The sequence below is a fragment of the Nerophis ophidion genome, linkage group LG26 (genome assembly GCF_033978795.1).
Source record: "Nerophis ophidion isolate RoL-2023_Sa linkage group LG26, RoL_Noph_v1.0, whole genome shotgun sequence".
Lineage (NCBI taxonomy): Eukaryota > Metazoa > Chordata > Actinopteri > Syngnathiformes > Syngnathidae > Nerophis > Nerophis ophidion.
In genome coordinates, this window is record NC_084636.1 from 12,243,223 (window position 1) to 12,257,601 (window position 14,379).

General features: G+C 38.5%; 1 protein-coding gene across 1 annotated transcript in view; it reads left to right on the plus strand.

Annotated features, from left to right (window-relative positions):
- Positions 1 to 14,379, plus strand: part of LOC133543538 (capping protein, Arp2/3 and myosin-I linker protein 3-like) — a 111,678-nt gene that overhangs the window by 53,289 nt on the left and 44,010 nt on the right. Inside the window, 4 exon segments of the mRNA XM_061888151.1 lie at positions 3,141 to 3,250; positions 3,382 to 3,459; positions 3,544 to 3,620; positions 10,028 to 10,132. Of these exon segments, the coding sequence (XP_061744135.1) occupies positions 3,141 to 3,250; positions 3,382 to 3,459; positions 3,544 to 3,620; positions 10,028 to 10,132 (370 nt within the window).

Genomic DNA, 14,379 nt, shown 5'->3' on the forward strand with positions numbered 1-14,379 from the left:
TTAACACTACGTGAGTTGTGTGGTCCTCTGTGTTTTTTAAAATGTTGACTTCTAATTACTGTTTTAATTGGTTTTACCCTTTAAAATAGTTTTTAATCATATTTAAGTTAAATGAGTAGACAATATGTCTGTCTAATACGGTCCATATTTAAGTAAAGTACCAATGATTGTCACACACATACTAGATGTGGCGAAATTATTCTCTACATCACCCCCTGGGAGGTGAGGGGAGCAGTGGGCAGCAGCTGTGCCGCGCCCGGGAATCATTCTTGGTGATTCAACCCCCAATTCCAACCCTTAATGCTGAGTGCCAAGCAAGGAGCTAAAGGGTCCCATTTTTATAGTCTTTGGTATGACTTGGCTGGGGTTTGAACTTACCACCTACCGATCTCAGGGCGGACGCTCTAACCACTAGGCCACTGAGTAGGTGTGGTATTTATTTTTATATTGGTTTTATTTTTTATTCAGTCATTGGTGGAACTAAGGATATTTGAACATTGTTTTTTATATTGTTGTGCAGCACTTTGGAAATATTTATGTTGTTTAAATGTGCTACACAAATAAAGTATCGGATTGGATTATAGTCACCTGCTAAACACCTTTCTGCTAACCCGCACCGTCTCTCCTCTCTGCCTGCCTCTACCATGAGCACCGACTCCATGCGCTCTGAATACTCACTGCTGATTGGCTGTCACCGCTCTGCGTGTAACCAATCAGGTTGTGTGGGCGGGACAATGCTGGGTGCTGCAGAGACGTGCTGACAGAGGCAGAGGGAGTACGAAGCGTAGTAGCTTGTTAAGACTTTACTTTAGCACCAAATGATAATATACATATATTTAATAAAGTCAAATACAAATAAGGCAACAAGAGAGGTATACTACACCTCTCTTTTGTAAAGTAAATCTGAACAAAGAAGCAGAAGGGTAGGACAGGATAATGGGGAAACACAGCATCTAAAGCAGCATTTTTTTTGCAGCTATGGCTTGTGGAAAAAATGCTTCAGAAGACATTAGTGTTGTCCCGATACTGATATTTTTGTGAGCAGCGGTATTATTTTTTTTAATGAAGGAAGTAACGTTTATGACAACTTTTTTTTCCAAAACACATTATAGAATGTGAGATATAACAGGACAATACATACATTTATCATTTGTTTTCAAAACGCTTACAAAAAAAAAGTGGGACCCCCAAAATTTACTTTGGTACCCCATTTTTATGACTTGATGGGGTCCCTGGGACCTCATTTTGAAAATTCCAAGCACCAAAACTGATGGAGTTTTAGTACAAGCAAAACAGCAGCAGGCGGCTGTGGCCTGCGGGCCGGTTTCTAATATTAATCAAATATCATCCCGGGCGTTGACTTTGACACATAGGGACTAAGGGAATACTTTTCTGGCCACAGGAGGACTTTCAGTGCAGTACAGTCTATGGTAGTTTCGGATTTTGTTTATTTATTGTGTGCTATTGACTTTGTTTTGATCAAACTGTATGTCATTGAAAAAAGGAATTGTTTAAATATTGTATTATGTTCTTAAACTGTCAAAAACACAGAGTCAAACTCATTTTAGCTCAGGGGCTACATACTATTAAAAATCATGGCATTAGAACTAAAAAATAAAGACAATTTCTGATTGTTTTCTTTGTCTCACTTTGACAAACATTCTGGAAATATTACAATAAAAATATAGAAAAAAAATACATTTACATATGCATTTTGTATAATTTTTTTAATGAATTAAGTAACGTTTCTGATAACCTTTTTTCTAAAATACAATATAAAATGTGAGATATAACAGGATAATGCATGTATTTATCATTTGTTTTCAAAACGGTTAAAAAAAAAAAGGGGGACACAAAACGTGTCAAAACGTGGACTATGGTGTGGTTTGTTTTACCGGAACGCAAAGGAACTGGACCGGACATGGCGTGAAGGTAAAGACATGTTTAATCTATTACTATGAAAAAGTGCAAACAAAAGGCGCGCACCAGGCGGAGAATAAACTTGGCTAAAAAAACAAAAACTAGCCCACATGCAGAACTATGGACATAAAAACGAAAGACACTAACTGTGGCGTTAATAAACCAAAACTTACTTGTGGTGACGTGAGCAGGGCAGCATGAACTATGACATGAAACAGAGTGTAGAGTACAGAGTACAATGACGCAAGACCGACTGCCTGGCAACTACAAGCTTAAATTATAGTGACCTGATTATTGACAGGTGCGTGAGTCCAAATAAATCAGGTGCGTGAGTTCAAGTGAATCAGGTGAACTAATTGGTCGTCATGGTAACTAAACAAGGGAGCATAAACAGGAACTAAAAAAAAAGAGTCTTAAACCAACAGAACATAACTAAACAAAACGTTATCACAAAGACATCAAATCAACTTTATTTATTTATAAAGCACATTTAAAATTTACCACAGGGGTAGCCCAAGTGCTGTACAACGGACAGGTTAAAAGATAATACGAGGACCGAGCAAACCACACAACACAAACAGAACATGATAACAAATAAATAAATAAAACATAAAAACAGGTTCACAGCAGGTGTATAATGGGGCGCCATTGCAGGATGGATATCACTTAGTGTTAAAAGCCAAGGAATAAAAGTATGTTTTTAAGAGAGATTTAAAAACAGGAAGAGAGGAGGCTTGTCTAACACTCAGAGGTAGGTCGTTCCAGAGCTTGGGAGCAGCAGCAGCAAAAGCTCTGTCACCTCTAAGCTTCAGCCTTGTGTCAGGGACCGTCAGTAGCAGCTGATCGGCTGATCTTAGGGATCGAGTGGGGCAGTAAGGCTGAGACATGACAAATATACTGTGGGACCCCATTTTTATGACTTGATGGGTCTCTGGGACCCTTATTTTGAAAATTCCTAGCGCCAACACTGATGGAGTATTGGTGCAAGCGATACAGCAGCAGGTGACTGTGGCCTGCGTGCCGGTTCTAATACTAATCAAATACCATCCCGGGGTCCATACGTAATTCATTGGCTTGCCAAATCTGGTCTTCGGTCTCTTGACTTTGACACCCCTGAGATAAAATGTTTTTCATCGGTTGCATTTCCCATATTTAATAAAGACCCATAAACTTAGATGGGAGTTGAGTAAAACATTGCAATCATCTACTTTGTCCTTCAGGGTTGATGTCGCTCTCTCTGGCTCTGAACTCCAGTGACCAGTACTCCAACTCCCTCCTGCACCTGGACCTGAGCAAGAACCCGGGCATCCTGTCAGGCGACGACGCCTCGGTGAGGAAGCGCATGCAGCGCAACCTGCAAATCAGTTTCATTCAGATTCTCCGTATGACGTCTGCACGTGTGTGTGTGTGTGTGTGTGTGTGTGTGTGTGTGTGTGTGTGTGTGTGTGTGTGTGTTTGCAGAACTTGTATCTCTTCCTGTCGCAGCCCAACTGCTTGGTACATTTGGACCTGTCGGGCACAGATTGCTCTGTGGACTCGGTAAGGCGTTCATGGCGGTGCTTTCAAAAAGGAACGCATCCGTCGTGTGGGATTAACCGTTTCCACCTCCCCTGTCTCATGCAGCTATTCGGGGCTCTTCTGAGGGGGTGCTGCGCTGATCTCGCCTTCCTGAATCTTTCCAAAAATTCCTTCTCACACAGGTTAGTCAAAAAGAGGCGGTTTGCAAAAATAAAGTTTGGCTGGGGGGTGTGTAGGGGATTTTGTAAGTCCAACTTCGCGGCGCAAAAGTTCAGTAATGTCACGACTTGGACTTGGACGTGAATTGTTTTTACGAGGCAAAGGAAAGTTGGCGCGAGCAAGGCGTGAAGGAAGGTACATATTTTTTCTGTATACTATAACTAAAAACAGGAACAAACAAAAGGCGCGCACAATGCCGGTACAAAAATTGGGCTGTGAAACAAAAGACTAGCACAAAGGCAATTAACTATAAACACGAAACAAAACACTTGCACTGTGGCATGAATAATGAGAAAAAAATTACTTGGAACAAAACGAGAACAGGACATGGATCATTGAAAGGTGCGTAGCAGGTGGTAGACGTGAGAAGGAGGTGATGTTGCCAGGACGAAGAACAGAAAAAGAAAGCTTAAATAGCAGTGACATAATCAGTGAAAACAGGTGCAAGGCATGAGGACAGGTGAAACTAATGAGTTGTCATGGTAACAAAACAAACCAGAAAGTGCAAAAACAAGAACTGAGTGTCCAAAAAACAAACCATAATCACACAGACATGACAAGTAACATTTGTCAGAAAATTAACACGGGGGTATGAGAGGAGAAAGGCTGGCTGTAAATGTTGAGGTAAAAGAAGACAAGCTGACGTCTTTAGATCTTTAGCGCCGCCCTGGTGGCTTTCTGGAGCATTTTTTAAAAAAGGCTTTAAAATGGAAAAAGTATAGAGGGAAAATATGTTTTTTTTTTATAACACTTTAGTATGGGGAAGACATATGCACCATTAATTAGTTGCTTATTAACATGCAAATTAGTAACATATTGTCTCGTTAACTAGTCATTATTAAGTACTTATTTATGCCTTATTCTGCATGGCCTTATTATACAACCAGTAAGCAATTAACTAAGTGTCTTCCCTCATTAACTTGAGAATTATTGCTTATTAGTAACCCTAACCCGGCAACCTGCGGCTCTTTAGCGCCACCCCAGTGACTCTGTGGAACTTTTTCAAAAATTAATGAAAAATGGAAAAAAATGAGGGGAAAAAAACATATTTTTTGTTTTGATATTGTTTCTGTAGGAGGACAAACATGACACAAACCTCTCTAATTGTTATAAAGCACACAGTTTATATTAAACATGCTTCACTGATTCGAGTATTTGGCGGGCGCTGTTTTGTCTTACTAATTTTGGCGGTCCTTGAACTCACCGTAGTTTACAGCAGGGGTCACCAACGCGGTGCCCGCGGGCACCAAGTCGCCCGTAAGGACCAGATGAGTCGCCCGATGACCTGTTCTAAAAAATAGCTCAAATAGCAGCACTTACCAGTAAGCTGCCTCTATTTTTTTCAATTTTATTTATTTACTAGCAAGCTGGTCTCGCTTTGCTCGATATTTTTGATTCTAAGAGAGACAAAACTCAAATAGAATTGGAAAATCCAAGAAAATATTTTAAAGACTTGGTCTTTACTTGTTTAAATAAATTCATTTATTTTTTTACTTTGCTTCTTATAACTTTCAGAAAGACAATTTTAGGGGAAAAAAACAACCTTAAAAAGGATTTTAGGATTTTTAAACACATATACCTTTTTACCTTTTAAATTCCTTCCTCTTCTTTCCTGACAATTTAAATCAATGTTCAAGTAAATTTTGTCTTTTTATTGTAAAGAATAATAAATACATTTTAATTTAATTCTTCATTTTAGCTTCTGTTTTTTCGACTAGGAATATTGGTGAAATATTTCTTCAAATTTATGATTAAAATTTTTAAAAATTATTCTGGCAAATCTAGAAAATTTTTAGAATCAAATTAAAAACTTATTTCAAAGTCTTTTGAATTTCTTTTAAAATTGTTATTCTGGAAAATCTAGAAGAAATAATGATTTGTGTTTGTTAGAAATATGGCTTGGTCCAATTTGATATATATTCTAACAACTTGCAGATTGGATTTTAACCTATTTAAAACATGTCATCAAAATTTTATAATTAATCTAAATCAGGAAAAATTACTAATGATATTCCATAAATAATTTTTTTTATATTTTCAAAAAGATTCAAATTAGCTAGTTTTTCTTTTTTTTTTTTGGTTGAGTTTTGAATTTTAAAGAGTCGAAATTGAAGATAAACTATGTATCAAAATGTAATTTTTTTGCTGTTTTCTCCTCTTTTAAACTGTTCAATTAAGTGTTTTTTTCATCATTTATTCTCGACCAAAAACCTTCCGTATAAGGAAAAAAAATGTACGACGGAATGACAGACAGAAATACCCATTTATATATATATATATATATATATATATATATATATATATATATATATATATACATACATAATTATTTATTAAAGTTAAATTGAGCAAATTGGCTATTTCTGGCAATTTATTTAAGTGTGTATCAAACTGGTAGCCCTTCGCATTAATCAGTACCCAAGAAGTAGCTCTTGGCTTCAAAAAGGTTGGTGACCCCTACTGTGGAGCTTTTTAAAAAATATATGAAAAACGGAAAAAAATGAGGAGGTAAAAAAAAACATATTTTTTGTTTTAATATAGTTTCTGTAGGAGGACAAACATGACACAAACCTCCCTAATTGCTATAAAGCAGACTGTTTTAATAAACATGCTTCACTGATTTGAGTATTTGGCGAGCGCCGTTTTGTCCTACTAATTTTGGCGGTCCTCGAACTCACCGTATTTTGTTTACATGTATAACTTTCTCCGACTTTCTAAGACGTGTTTTATGCCACTTCTTTTTCCGTCTCATTTTTTCCACCAAACTTTTAATGTTGTGCATGAATGCACAAAGGTGAGTTTTGTTGATGTTATTGACTTGTGTGAAGTGTTCATCAGACATATTTGGTCACTGCATGACTGCAAGCTAAATGATGCTAACATGCTATTTAGGCTAGCTGTATGTACATATTCCATCATCACGCCTCATTTGTTGGTATATTTTAGCTCATTTAGTTTCCTTTAGGTCCTCATTAGACAATTTATATCTCATGAAACACTATCTGTATGTAATATGGCTTTTAATTTTTTGCGGCTCCAAACGGATTTGTTTTTGCATTTTTGGTCCAATATGGCTCTTTCAACATTTTGGGTTGCCGACCCCTGCCCTAACTAACCCTTATATGTTCCCCTAATGTCCAAATAACTCTAAATGAAGTCTTTCTCACTTAGAATATGTTCCCCATGCTAAAGTGTTACCTTTTTTGTTTTAGTGTGCCTTTTGTTTGAGGACAAAAAGACACAAACCTTCCCAATTGTTAGAAAGGCCACTTTTTAATATGTTTGTGCGTATGACAGTATTTGGTGAACGTCGTTTCGTCCTACTAATTCCGGCGGTTCGTGAACTCACCATAGTGTGGACTGTGACGCGATAGTTTGTTTACATGTAAAATCGTCCACTCTTTCTTTGTCTCGTTTTTTGTCCACCAAACTTTTTATGCTGTGCGTGAATGCACAAAGGTGTGCTTTGTTGATGTTATTGAGTTGTTGGAGTGCAAATCAGGCCTAGCGCGGTTGGGAGAGTGGTCGTGCCAGCCATCTGAGGGTTCCTGTATCAATCCCCACCTTCTACCAACCTTGTCACTGCCGTTGTATTCTTGGGCAAGATAGTTTACCCACCTGCTCCCAGTGCCACACACACTGGTTTAAATGTAACTTAGATATTGGGTTTCACTATGTAAAGCGCTTTGAGTCTCTAGAGAAAAGCGCTATATAAATATAATTCACTTCATATTTGGTCAGTGCACGACTGCAAGCTAATTAATGCTAACATGCTATTAAAGTACGTATATCTACGTACTTTAAGTAAAAAATAAAGACAACTTCAGTTTGCTAGCAATGTTAAAATGGCTTTTTTGCCGATATCCAGTATTCCAATTTTGTCTAACTCTTAATTACCGATTCCGATATCAACCGATACCGATATATACAGTCATGGAATTAACACATTATTATGCCTAATTTTGTTGTGATGCCCCGCCGGATGCATTAAACAATGTAACAAGGTTTTCCAAAATAAATCAACTCAAGTTATGGAAAACAAACTGCCATATTTATTATTGAAGTCACAAAGTGCATTATTTTTTTAACATGCCTCAAAACAGCAGCTTGGAATTTGGGACATGCTCTCCCTTAGAGAGCATGAGGAAGTTGAGGTGGGGGGGTAAGTGGTAGCGGGGAGTTGTATATTGTAGCGTCCCAGAAGAGTTAGTGCTGCAAGGGCTTCTGGGTATTTGTTCTGTTGTGTTTGTTATGTTACGGTGCGGATGTTCTCCCGAAATGTGTTTGTCATTCTTGTTTGGTGTGGGTTCACAGTGTGGCGCATATTTTTTATATTGTTAAAGTTGTTTATACGGCCACCCTCAGTGTGACCTGTATGGCTGTTGATCAAGTATGCATTGCATTCACTTGTGCGTGTGAAAAGGCGTGGATATTATGTGATTGTGCCGGCATGCAAAGGCAGTGCCTTTAAGGTTTGTTGGCGCTCTGTACTTCTCCCTACGTCCGTGTACCACTCTGTACAGCGGCGTTTTAAAAAGTCATAAATTTTACTTTTTCAAACCGATACCGTTAATTTCCGATATAAAGCATTTATCGGTCGATATTATCTAACATTTCAAGTCTACACTCTCACAAGTTGTTGGTGACGAACCCAAAGATGAAGAGAAAGCGGCAGGCATTGTGCAGGAAAATATGATTTAATCTTTAAAAATGAAAAAAAGAAAAACACAAACCAGGAACAAGGAACAGCCAAACTGGAAAACAGGATCCAGCAAACAGGAACTAGCAACAAAAAGACAGCACGCTGCAAACAGCTACAGGTTCTACGACAAGCATTAAAGACAATAATCCAGCACTGACTGGAGGAGAAAGCAGGTATAAATTAACACCAGGTGTGGTCAGGTGCCAATCAGCCACAGCTGAGGGGAAAAAGCACTCTGGGAGAAAATCAGGAAATTACCAATATAAGAGTGCTGACAGTAACAAAGACAAATGCAGAGGAAAAAACTAACATAGCCAAACTGTCAGGGGCAAACCTGACGTAAACGTATCTATTATGTGCGACTGCCATCCACTGGTCACACTTATTACACCATGTACCAAATAAAATTGTTTCGAGGTCGGTAAGCACAACCAGAATTATTCCTTACATTAGGCGCACCGGGTTTGAAGGTGCACTGTCAATTTCTGAGAAAACGAAACGATTTTAAGTGCGCCTTATAGTCCGGAAAATACCGTAATAGTGAATGTATTTTTTGTCTTTATTTTTCTCTTCAGCCCGAATTAAGGCTAAGGTGTATTTGTTAAATAAATAGATATAATTATTGAACATGATTGAAATTATCAGTAATATTTCTAACTCAGTGTTAATATTTGAGTGGGGTTACGGGCCCCTCTGTAGTGGAAAAGTTGGCCCCCGAGGTCAAAAAGGTTAAGAACCTCTGCTATAAGACCAACCAAACAGTACCAAACAATACCAATACCGACCTTGGCATCGACATGTCTATATTTAGATTGATACACCCACCGAGTAGGCCAGTGTTTTTCAACCACTGTGCCGCGGCCGTGAGATACGGTCTGGTGTGCAATGGGAGATGATCTAATTTCAACTATTTAGGTTCAAAATATTTTTGCAAACCAGTAATTATAGTCTGCAAACGATGTCTTGTTGTTGAGTGTCGGTGCTATCTAAAGCTCGTAGCAGAGTAATACCCTTCCATCTCAGTAGGTGGCGGCCGGTAGCTAATTGCTTTGTAAATATCGGAAACAGCGGGAGGCAGGGTGCAGGTTAAAAGGTGTCTAATGCTTAAACCAAAAATAAACAAAAGGCGAGTACTCCTAAGAAAAGGCATTGAAGCTTAGAGAAGGCTATGCGGAACGAAACTACAACTGACCTGGCTACAAAGTAAACAAAACCAGAATGCTGGACGACAGCAAAGATTTACTGTGGAACAAAGACGGCGTCCACCAAGTACATCCGAATATGACATGACAAGCAACAATGTCCCCACAAAGAAGGATGAAAACAACTGAAATATCTTTGATTGCCAAAACAAAGTAGATGCGGGGAATATCGCTCAAAGGAAGACATGAAACTGCAACAGGAAAATACCAAAAAAAAGAGAAAAAGCCACTAAAATATGATGACTCCAAAAATGTGCCTTGGCTCAAAAAAGGTTGAAAAACGCTGGAGTAGGCAGTACGAATACGCAGTATTTCTTTCTCTGTGTTTTAACATGAATATTCGGACGTCACTTATTGGCTGTTCTCCGCACTCGGCGTGTCAACAACACCCGGGCGGCCACTCTCGTCACCCTCCATTTTTCCCCTCTCCTCACCCACCGTTCCTTGTCGCTGTTCCATCCGACAGAAAAGGGAAGGACACGCTGCCGCTGTTCCGTCAGTTCTTCAGCTCCGCCTTCAGCCTCACCCACGTCACCCTGGCCGCCATGAAGCTGCCCGCGGATGTCCTCAGGTATACTCGCCACCGTCGGCCCTTTTCCTGGGGAAGTGAGAAAGGATTTCGAGAGCGTCACAACAAGTCAGGGCAACGTGTACTTAGCGCTTTGAGGTAATGCCAGGGCATCATTGGCAGTGGCACACAACAACATCCACACAATTAAGGCAGACTTAGGGCCTGATCTACTAAGATCCAAATACCACACGCTAAACAGCGTGCAAAAAATAAAATAACGTGTACTATAAGTGGCCGTGTATGTCTGCGTGTACAATTGATAACTGGTGCAGACCGTCTTATCTAAATGAGGTTTTTGGATGTACTACCTGCAGTCGCCATGGAGACACTCATTTACTGCGCATTCATGTTATCATGCGCCTACTTGTTGCATTTTCTATGTTTTAAAACACGCAACTGTGTACTAAATTTATGGGCATTTTAGAAGCAGTCCTGCAGTGCATCTACTACGGGACCCACATTTTTTTAACGTGCTTTAAAGGTATGTTCCAGATGCAAGAAAAAGCAGAGTGCAAAAATTATAATTTTTTTATACGAAAAAACACGTAATTAAAAAAAAATTAATAAATAAACGCCAACAGACACCAAAACGCATCAATTGAATTTGTTTTAATCAGCCCCCTAAGTCATCCAGCGGGTATGAAATTAGAAAAGGATACTGCTGAATAGACAATATGTCTGTCTAATACGGTCCATATTTAAGTAAAGTACCAATGATTGTCGCACACACACTACGTGCGGTGAAATTACCTTCTGCATTTGACTCATCACCCTTGATCACCCCCCTGGGAGGTGAGGGGAGCAGTGAGCAGCAGGGGTGGCGGCGCCTGGGAATCATTTTTGGTGATTCAACCCCCAATTCCAACCCTTGATGCTGAGTGTCAAGCAGGGAGGTAATAGGTCCCATTTTTATAGTCTTTGGTATGACTCGGCTGGGGTTTGAACTCACAACCTACACTCTAATATGTTGACATGCATACGTAGGACAGAGCTGCTTTCTCACAGCAATTTTAGTCCTGATAAATCACGCAGGGTGCGCTAAATAGTCATATTTGCATCTTCTTCTCCCACAAGTGCACTTTTTTTGGTATAAATTTTTTTAGACCTTTTTGCTCAATATATTGAAAAATATTCCTAGTCATATATCTGCGTTTTCGTGTCCCACATTGCAAAAAGACAGTGTTCAAAAACAAGGAAGAAAAATACAAAAATGAGGGGTATTTTATTTAAACTAGGCAAAATTATCTTCCAATAGAACAAGAAAATTTGGCTGGCCAAGACTTTCCAAACAAGTAAAATTAGCTATCCTCAATGAACCCAAAAATACCATAAAATAAGTATATTCTCACTAATAAGTGCACTTTTCTTGGTAGAAAAAAAGAGACCTTTTTGCTCAATATGTTGAAAAATATTCTTAAATAAATAAAGGCTAGTGCCATTATCTGTGACGCTTAGCTGGCATCGTGGTGTGGTTGCGTTCTCTCGTGGATGCAGCGGAGAATGGACATAGCGTAAAGGTAGGAAATTATTTATTTAAACTATAAAAAAAAAAAAAGAACTGGCACAAAGGCACTATAGACAAAAAACAACAGAACTAGCATGTGAGCTAGAAAGAACAAAAAAACGCTAGCATGTGAGCTAGGGAAATACACAAACGAATAGTGTGGAAGCTAACAAGTATCAAACGGTATTTACCACAAGCGGGGATAGCGACGTCACCTGTTGCATGAAAAGCAAATTACACTGCGAGACCGAAGGAACAAAAAGGGCAGGCTTAAATACAGGAGATAATCAAAAAGCAGGTGCGCGTGACAAACAGAAGGCAGGTGACACAAATGCGTTGCTAAGGAAACGGAACAAACAGGAAGTGCCACCAGGAACTAAGGAAGACAAACTAACCAAAACATGACATGATCCAAGTAGCGGATCATGACATTATCATGACATAATATGACTTTTTTTCATGCTTGAGTAAGAAATTATTACTTTAAAAAAGTAGTTTTATACTTGTGAGTGTTGATGACACAGCTTTGCATCAGTTGATATTCCAGTTTCAAGCAAGTTTTACTCAATATAGGTCATCAACTCTCAGCAACAAGCTGTAATATCTTACTGAGATCATTTAGGACTAAAACCCTTAAAACAAGTAAAACACTAACATAAAATCTGCTTAGTGAGAAGAATGAGCTTATCATACAGAAAATAAGCAAATAACACCTTTATTTGAGATATTTAATCTCGCAGCATTGTGGGCTTTCTGATGATCACCGTGTACACTACAAAGACTGAAATCTAAGTAACTACTTTTTTAACGTAATGATTTCTAATTTCAAGCATGAAAAAAAAACAGGATTTTGACACATTTGTGTCTCATAATTAAAACTGTTTTATTTTCAATGAAACAATCGAACATACGTACTCATAAAGTAGTACAGTTGGCACAGTACAACAAACTGACAGTTAATATTTAAACATTTTAACATTTCAAACAATTTTGAACAGAAATAGTTCATGCACATTCAGGTGAATTCCTCAAAATTCCAGTTAAAAATTTTTTCGGCCGGGGGCCAGGCTGTATATATGCGGACTAATTGACTGAAAGAGCACGCACTTGGCGCGGTGATGTCATGTTGTCGATGGAAAAATGCATTTTTAGACAACATGATTTGCCTGAGCGGCTAGTAGACCCCGAGAGTAACAAGCGGTTGCCTTGTTGCCTTTCCATTAAGAACAATAAACTAGTTTTTAGTATAAGTTTGCGGATTTCAAGAAATGTAATGCTGAGCGCTTATTATGTCAAGATAATGGCACTAGCATTTACTTCATTTAAGAATATTTCTCAACATACTGAGCAAAAAGGTCTCTTTTTTTTTCTACCAAGAAAAGTGAACTTGTTATTAGTGAGAATATACTTACCGTATTTCCTTGAATTGCCGCCGGGTATATAGCCTGCCTAGAATTACTGCCGGGTCAAACTTGTTTCGCTAAATAATTAGCGCATGCTTAGCATTACCGCTGGTTTGAATGTAACTTAGATATTGGGTGTCACTAAGTAAAGCGCTTTGAGTCACTTGAGAAAAGCGCTATATAAATATAATTCACAATTCACTTCACCGCCGGCTCAAGATTAACGCCGGGTCAAACTCGTTTCGCAAAATATTATTTTTATTAGTGAATGTCTATAAATTCCGCCAGGTCAAACTCATTTCGCCAAATAATTAGCATGTGCCTAGAATTTCCACCGGGTCAAACTCGTCACGTCACGAGTGACACTTCCCCTAACATCGTTTTCAAAATGGAGGAGATTGATTTCAATCATTTGAAATCGCATAAAGGGAAGAAGATTAAGAGCTCTTCAGTAGGATTTAAGGTCCGAGTTATTGAATATGCTAAAAAGAACAGTAAGCAGCTATGTTTTATTAATATACCGTAGCTGCGTGTGTCAAATATGAGTCATTAAATGACTCCCGCCTCCTGGTGGTAGAGGGCGCTAGTGATCCTTCTTGTGACTACTCGGCTGCAGAAGAAGTGACAACAAGCAGCAAGAGTGAGCAGCGATCGTTTATTTTTCCTCTTGCTTGCACTTTTAACATGGAGGATTACATATCTAAAATAAAACACTTTTCTAAACTGGACTTTCAATCAAAGGGAAGATCTCCATCGAGAGAGAGACTTTTAAAACTGAAGAAAGATAAGGAAGACTTCTATAAACAAGTTATCGATGCTTTTGATCAGAAGGAGCTGAGCATGGACTTAATTTATAAGTAAAGGTAAGACCATAATAACATTTTTCTAAATAAATGTGCATTTCATGATGGTATCCTTACATCACTCTCAAATTTATAAGCGCAGGCCTAAATTTACTGCATGCGTTTGGTAAATGCCGGAGTGAGAAGATGTCTTAAATCAATTAGCGCCCCGGCGGCAATTCAAGGAAATACAGTATTTTAAGGTATTTTTGGATTCATTAAGGTTAGCTAATTTTAATTATTTTCGTAAGTCTTGAGAAGGCAAATTTTCTTGTTCTATTGGCAGATCGTTTTGCTTAGTTCAAATTAAATACCCCTAATTTTTTGGTATTTTTTTTCTCTTCTCTTTGAACACTGACTTTTTGCAGTGTATTCTGCGTTGTCTAGGAGACGGACACGCTAAATGGATTGCACTCCTTATTTTTGTCAAAGTTTGTTGTTGACGAACCCCAAGATGCAGGGGAGGCGGCAGACGTTGCGTAAGAAAACATGATTTAA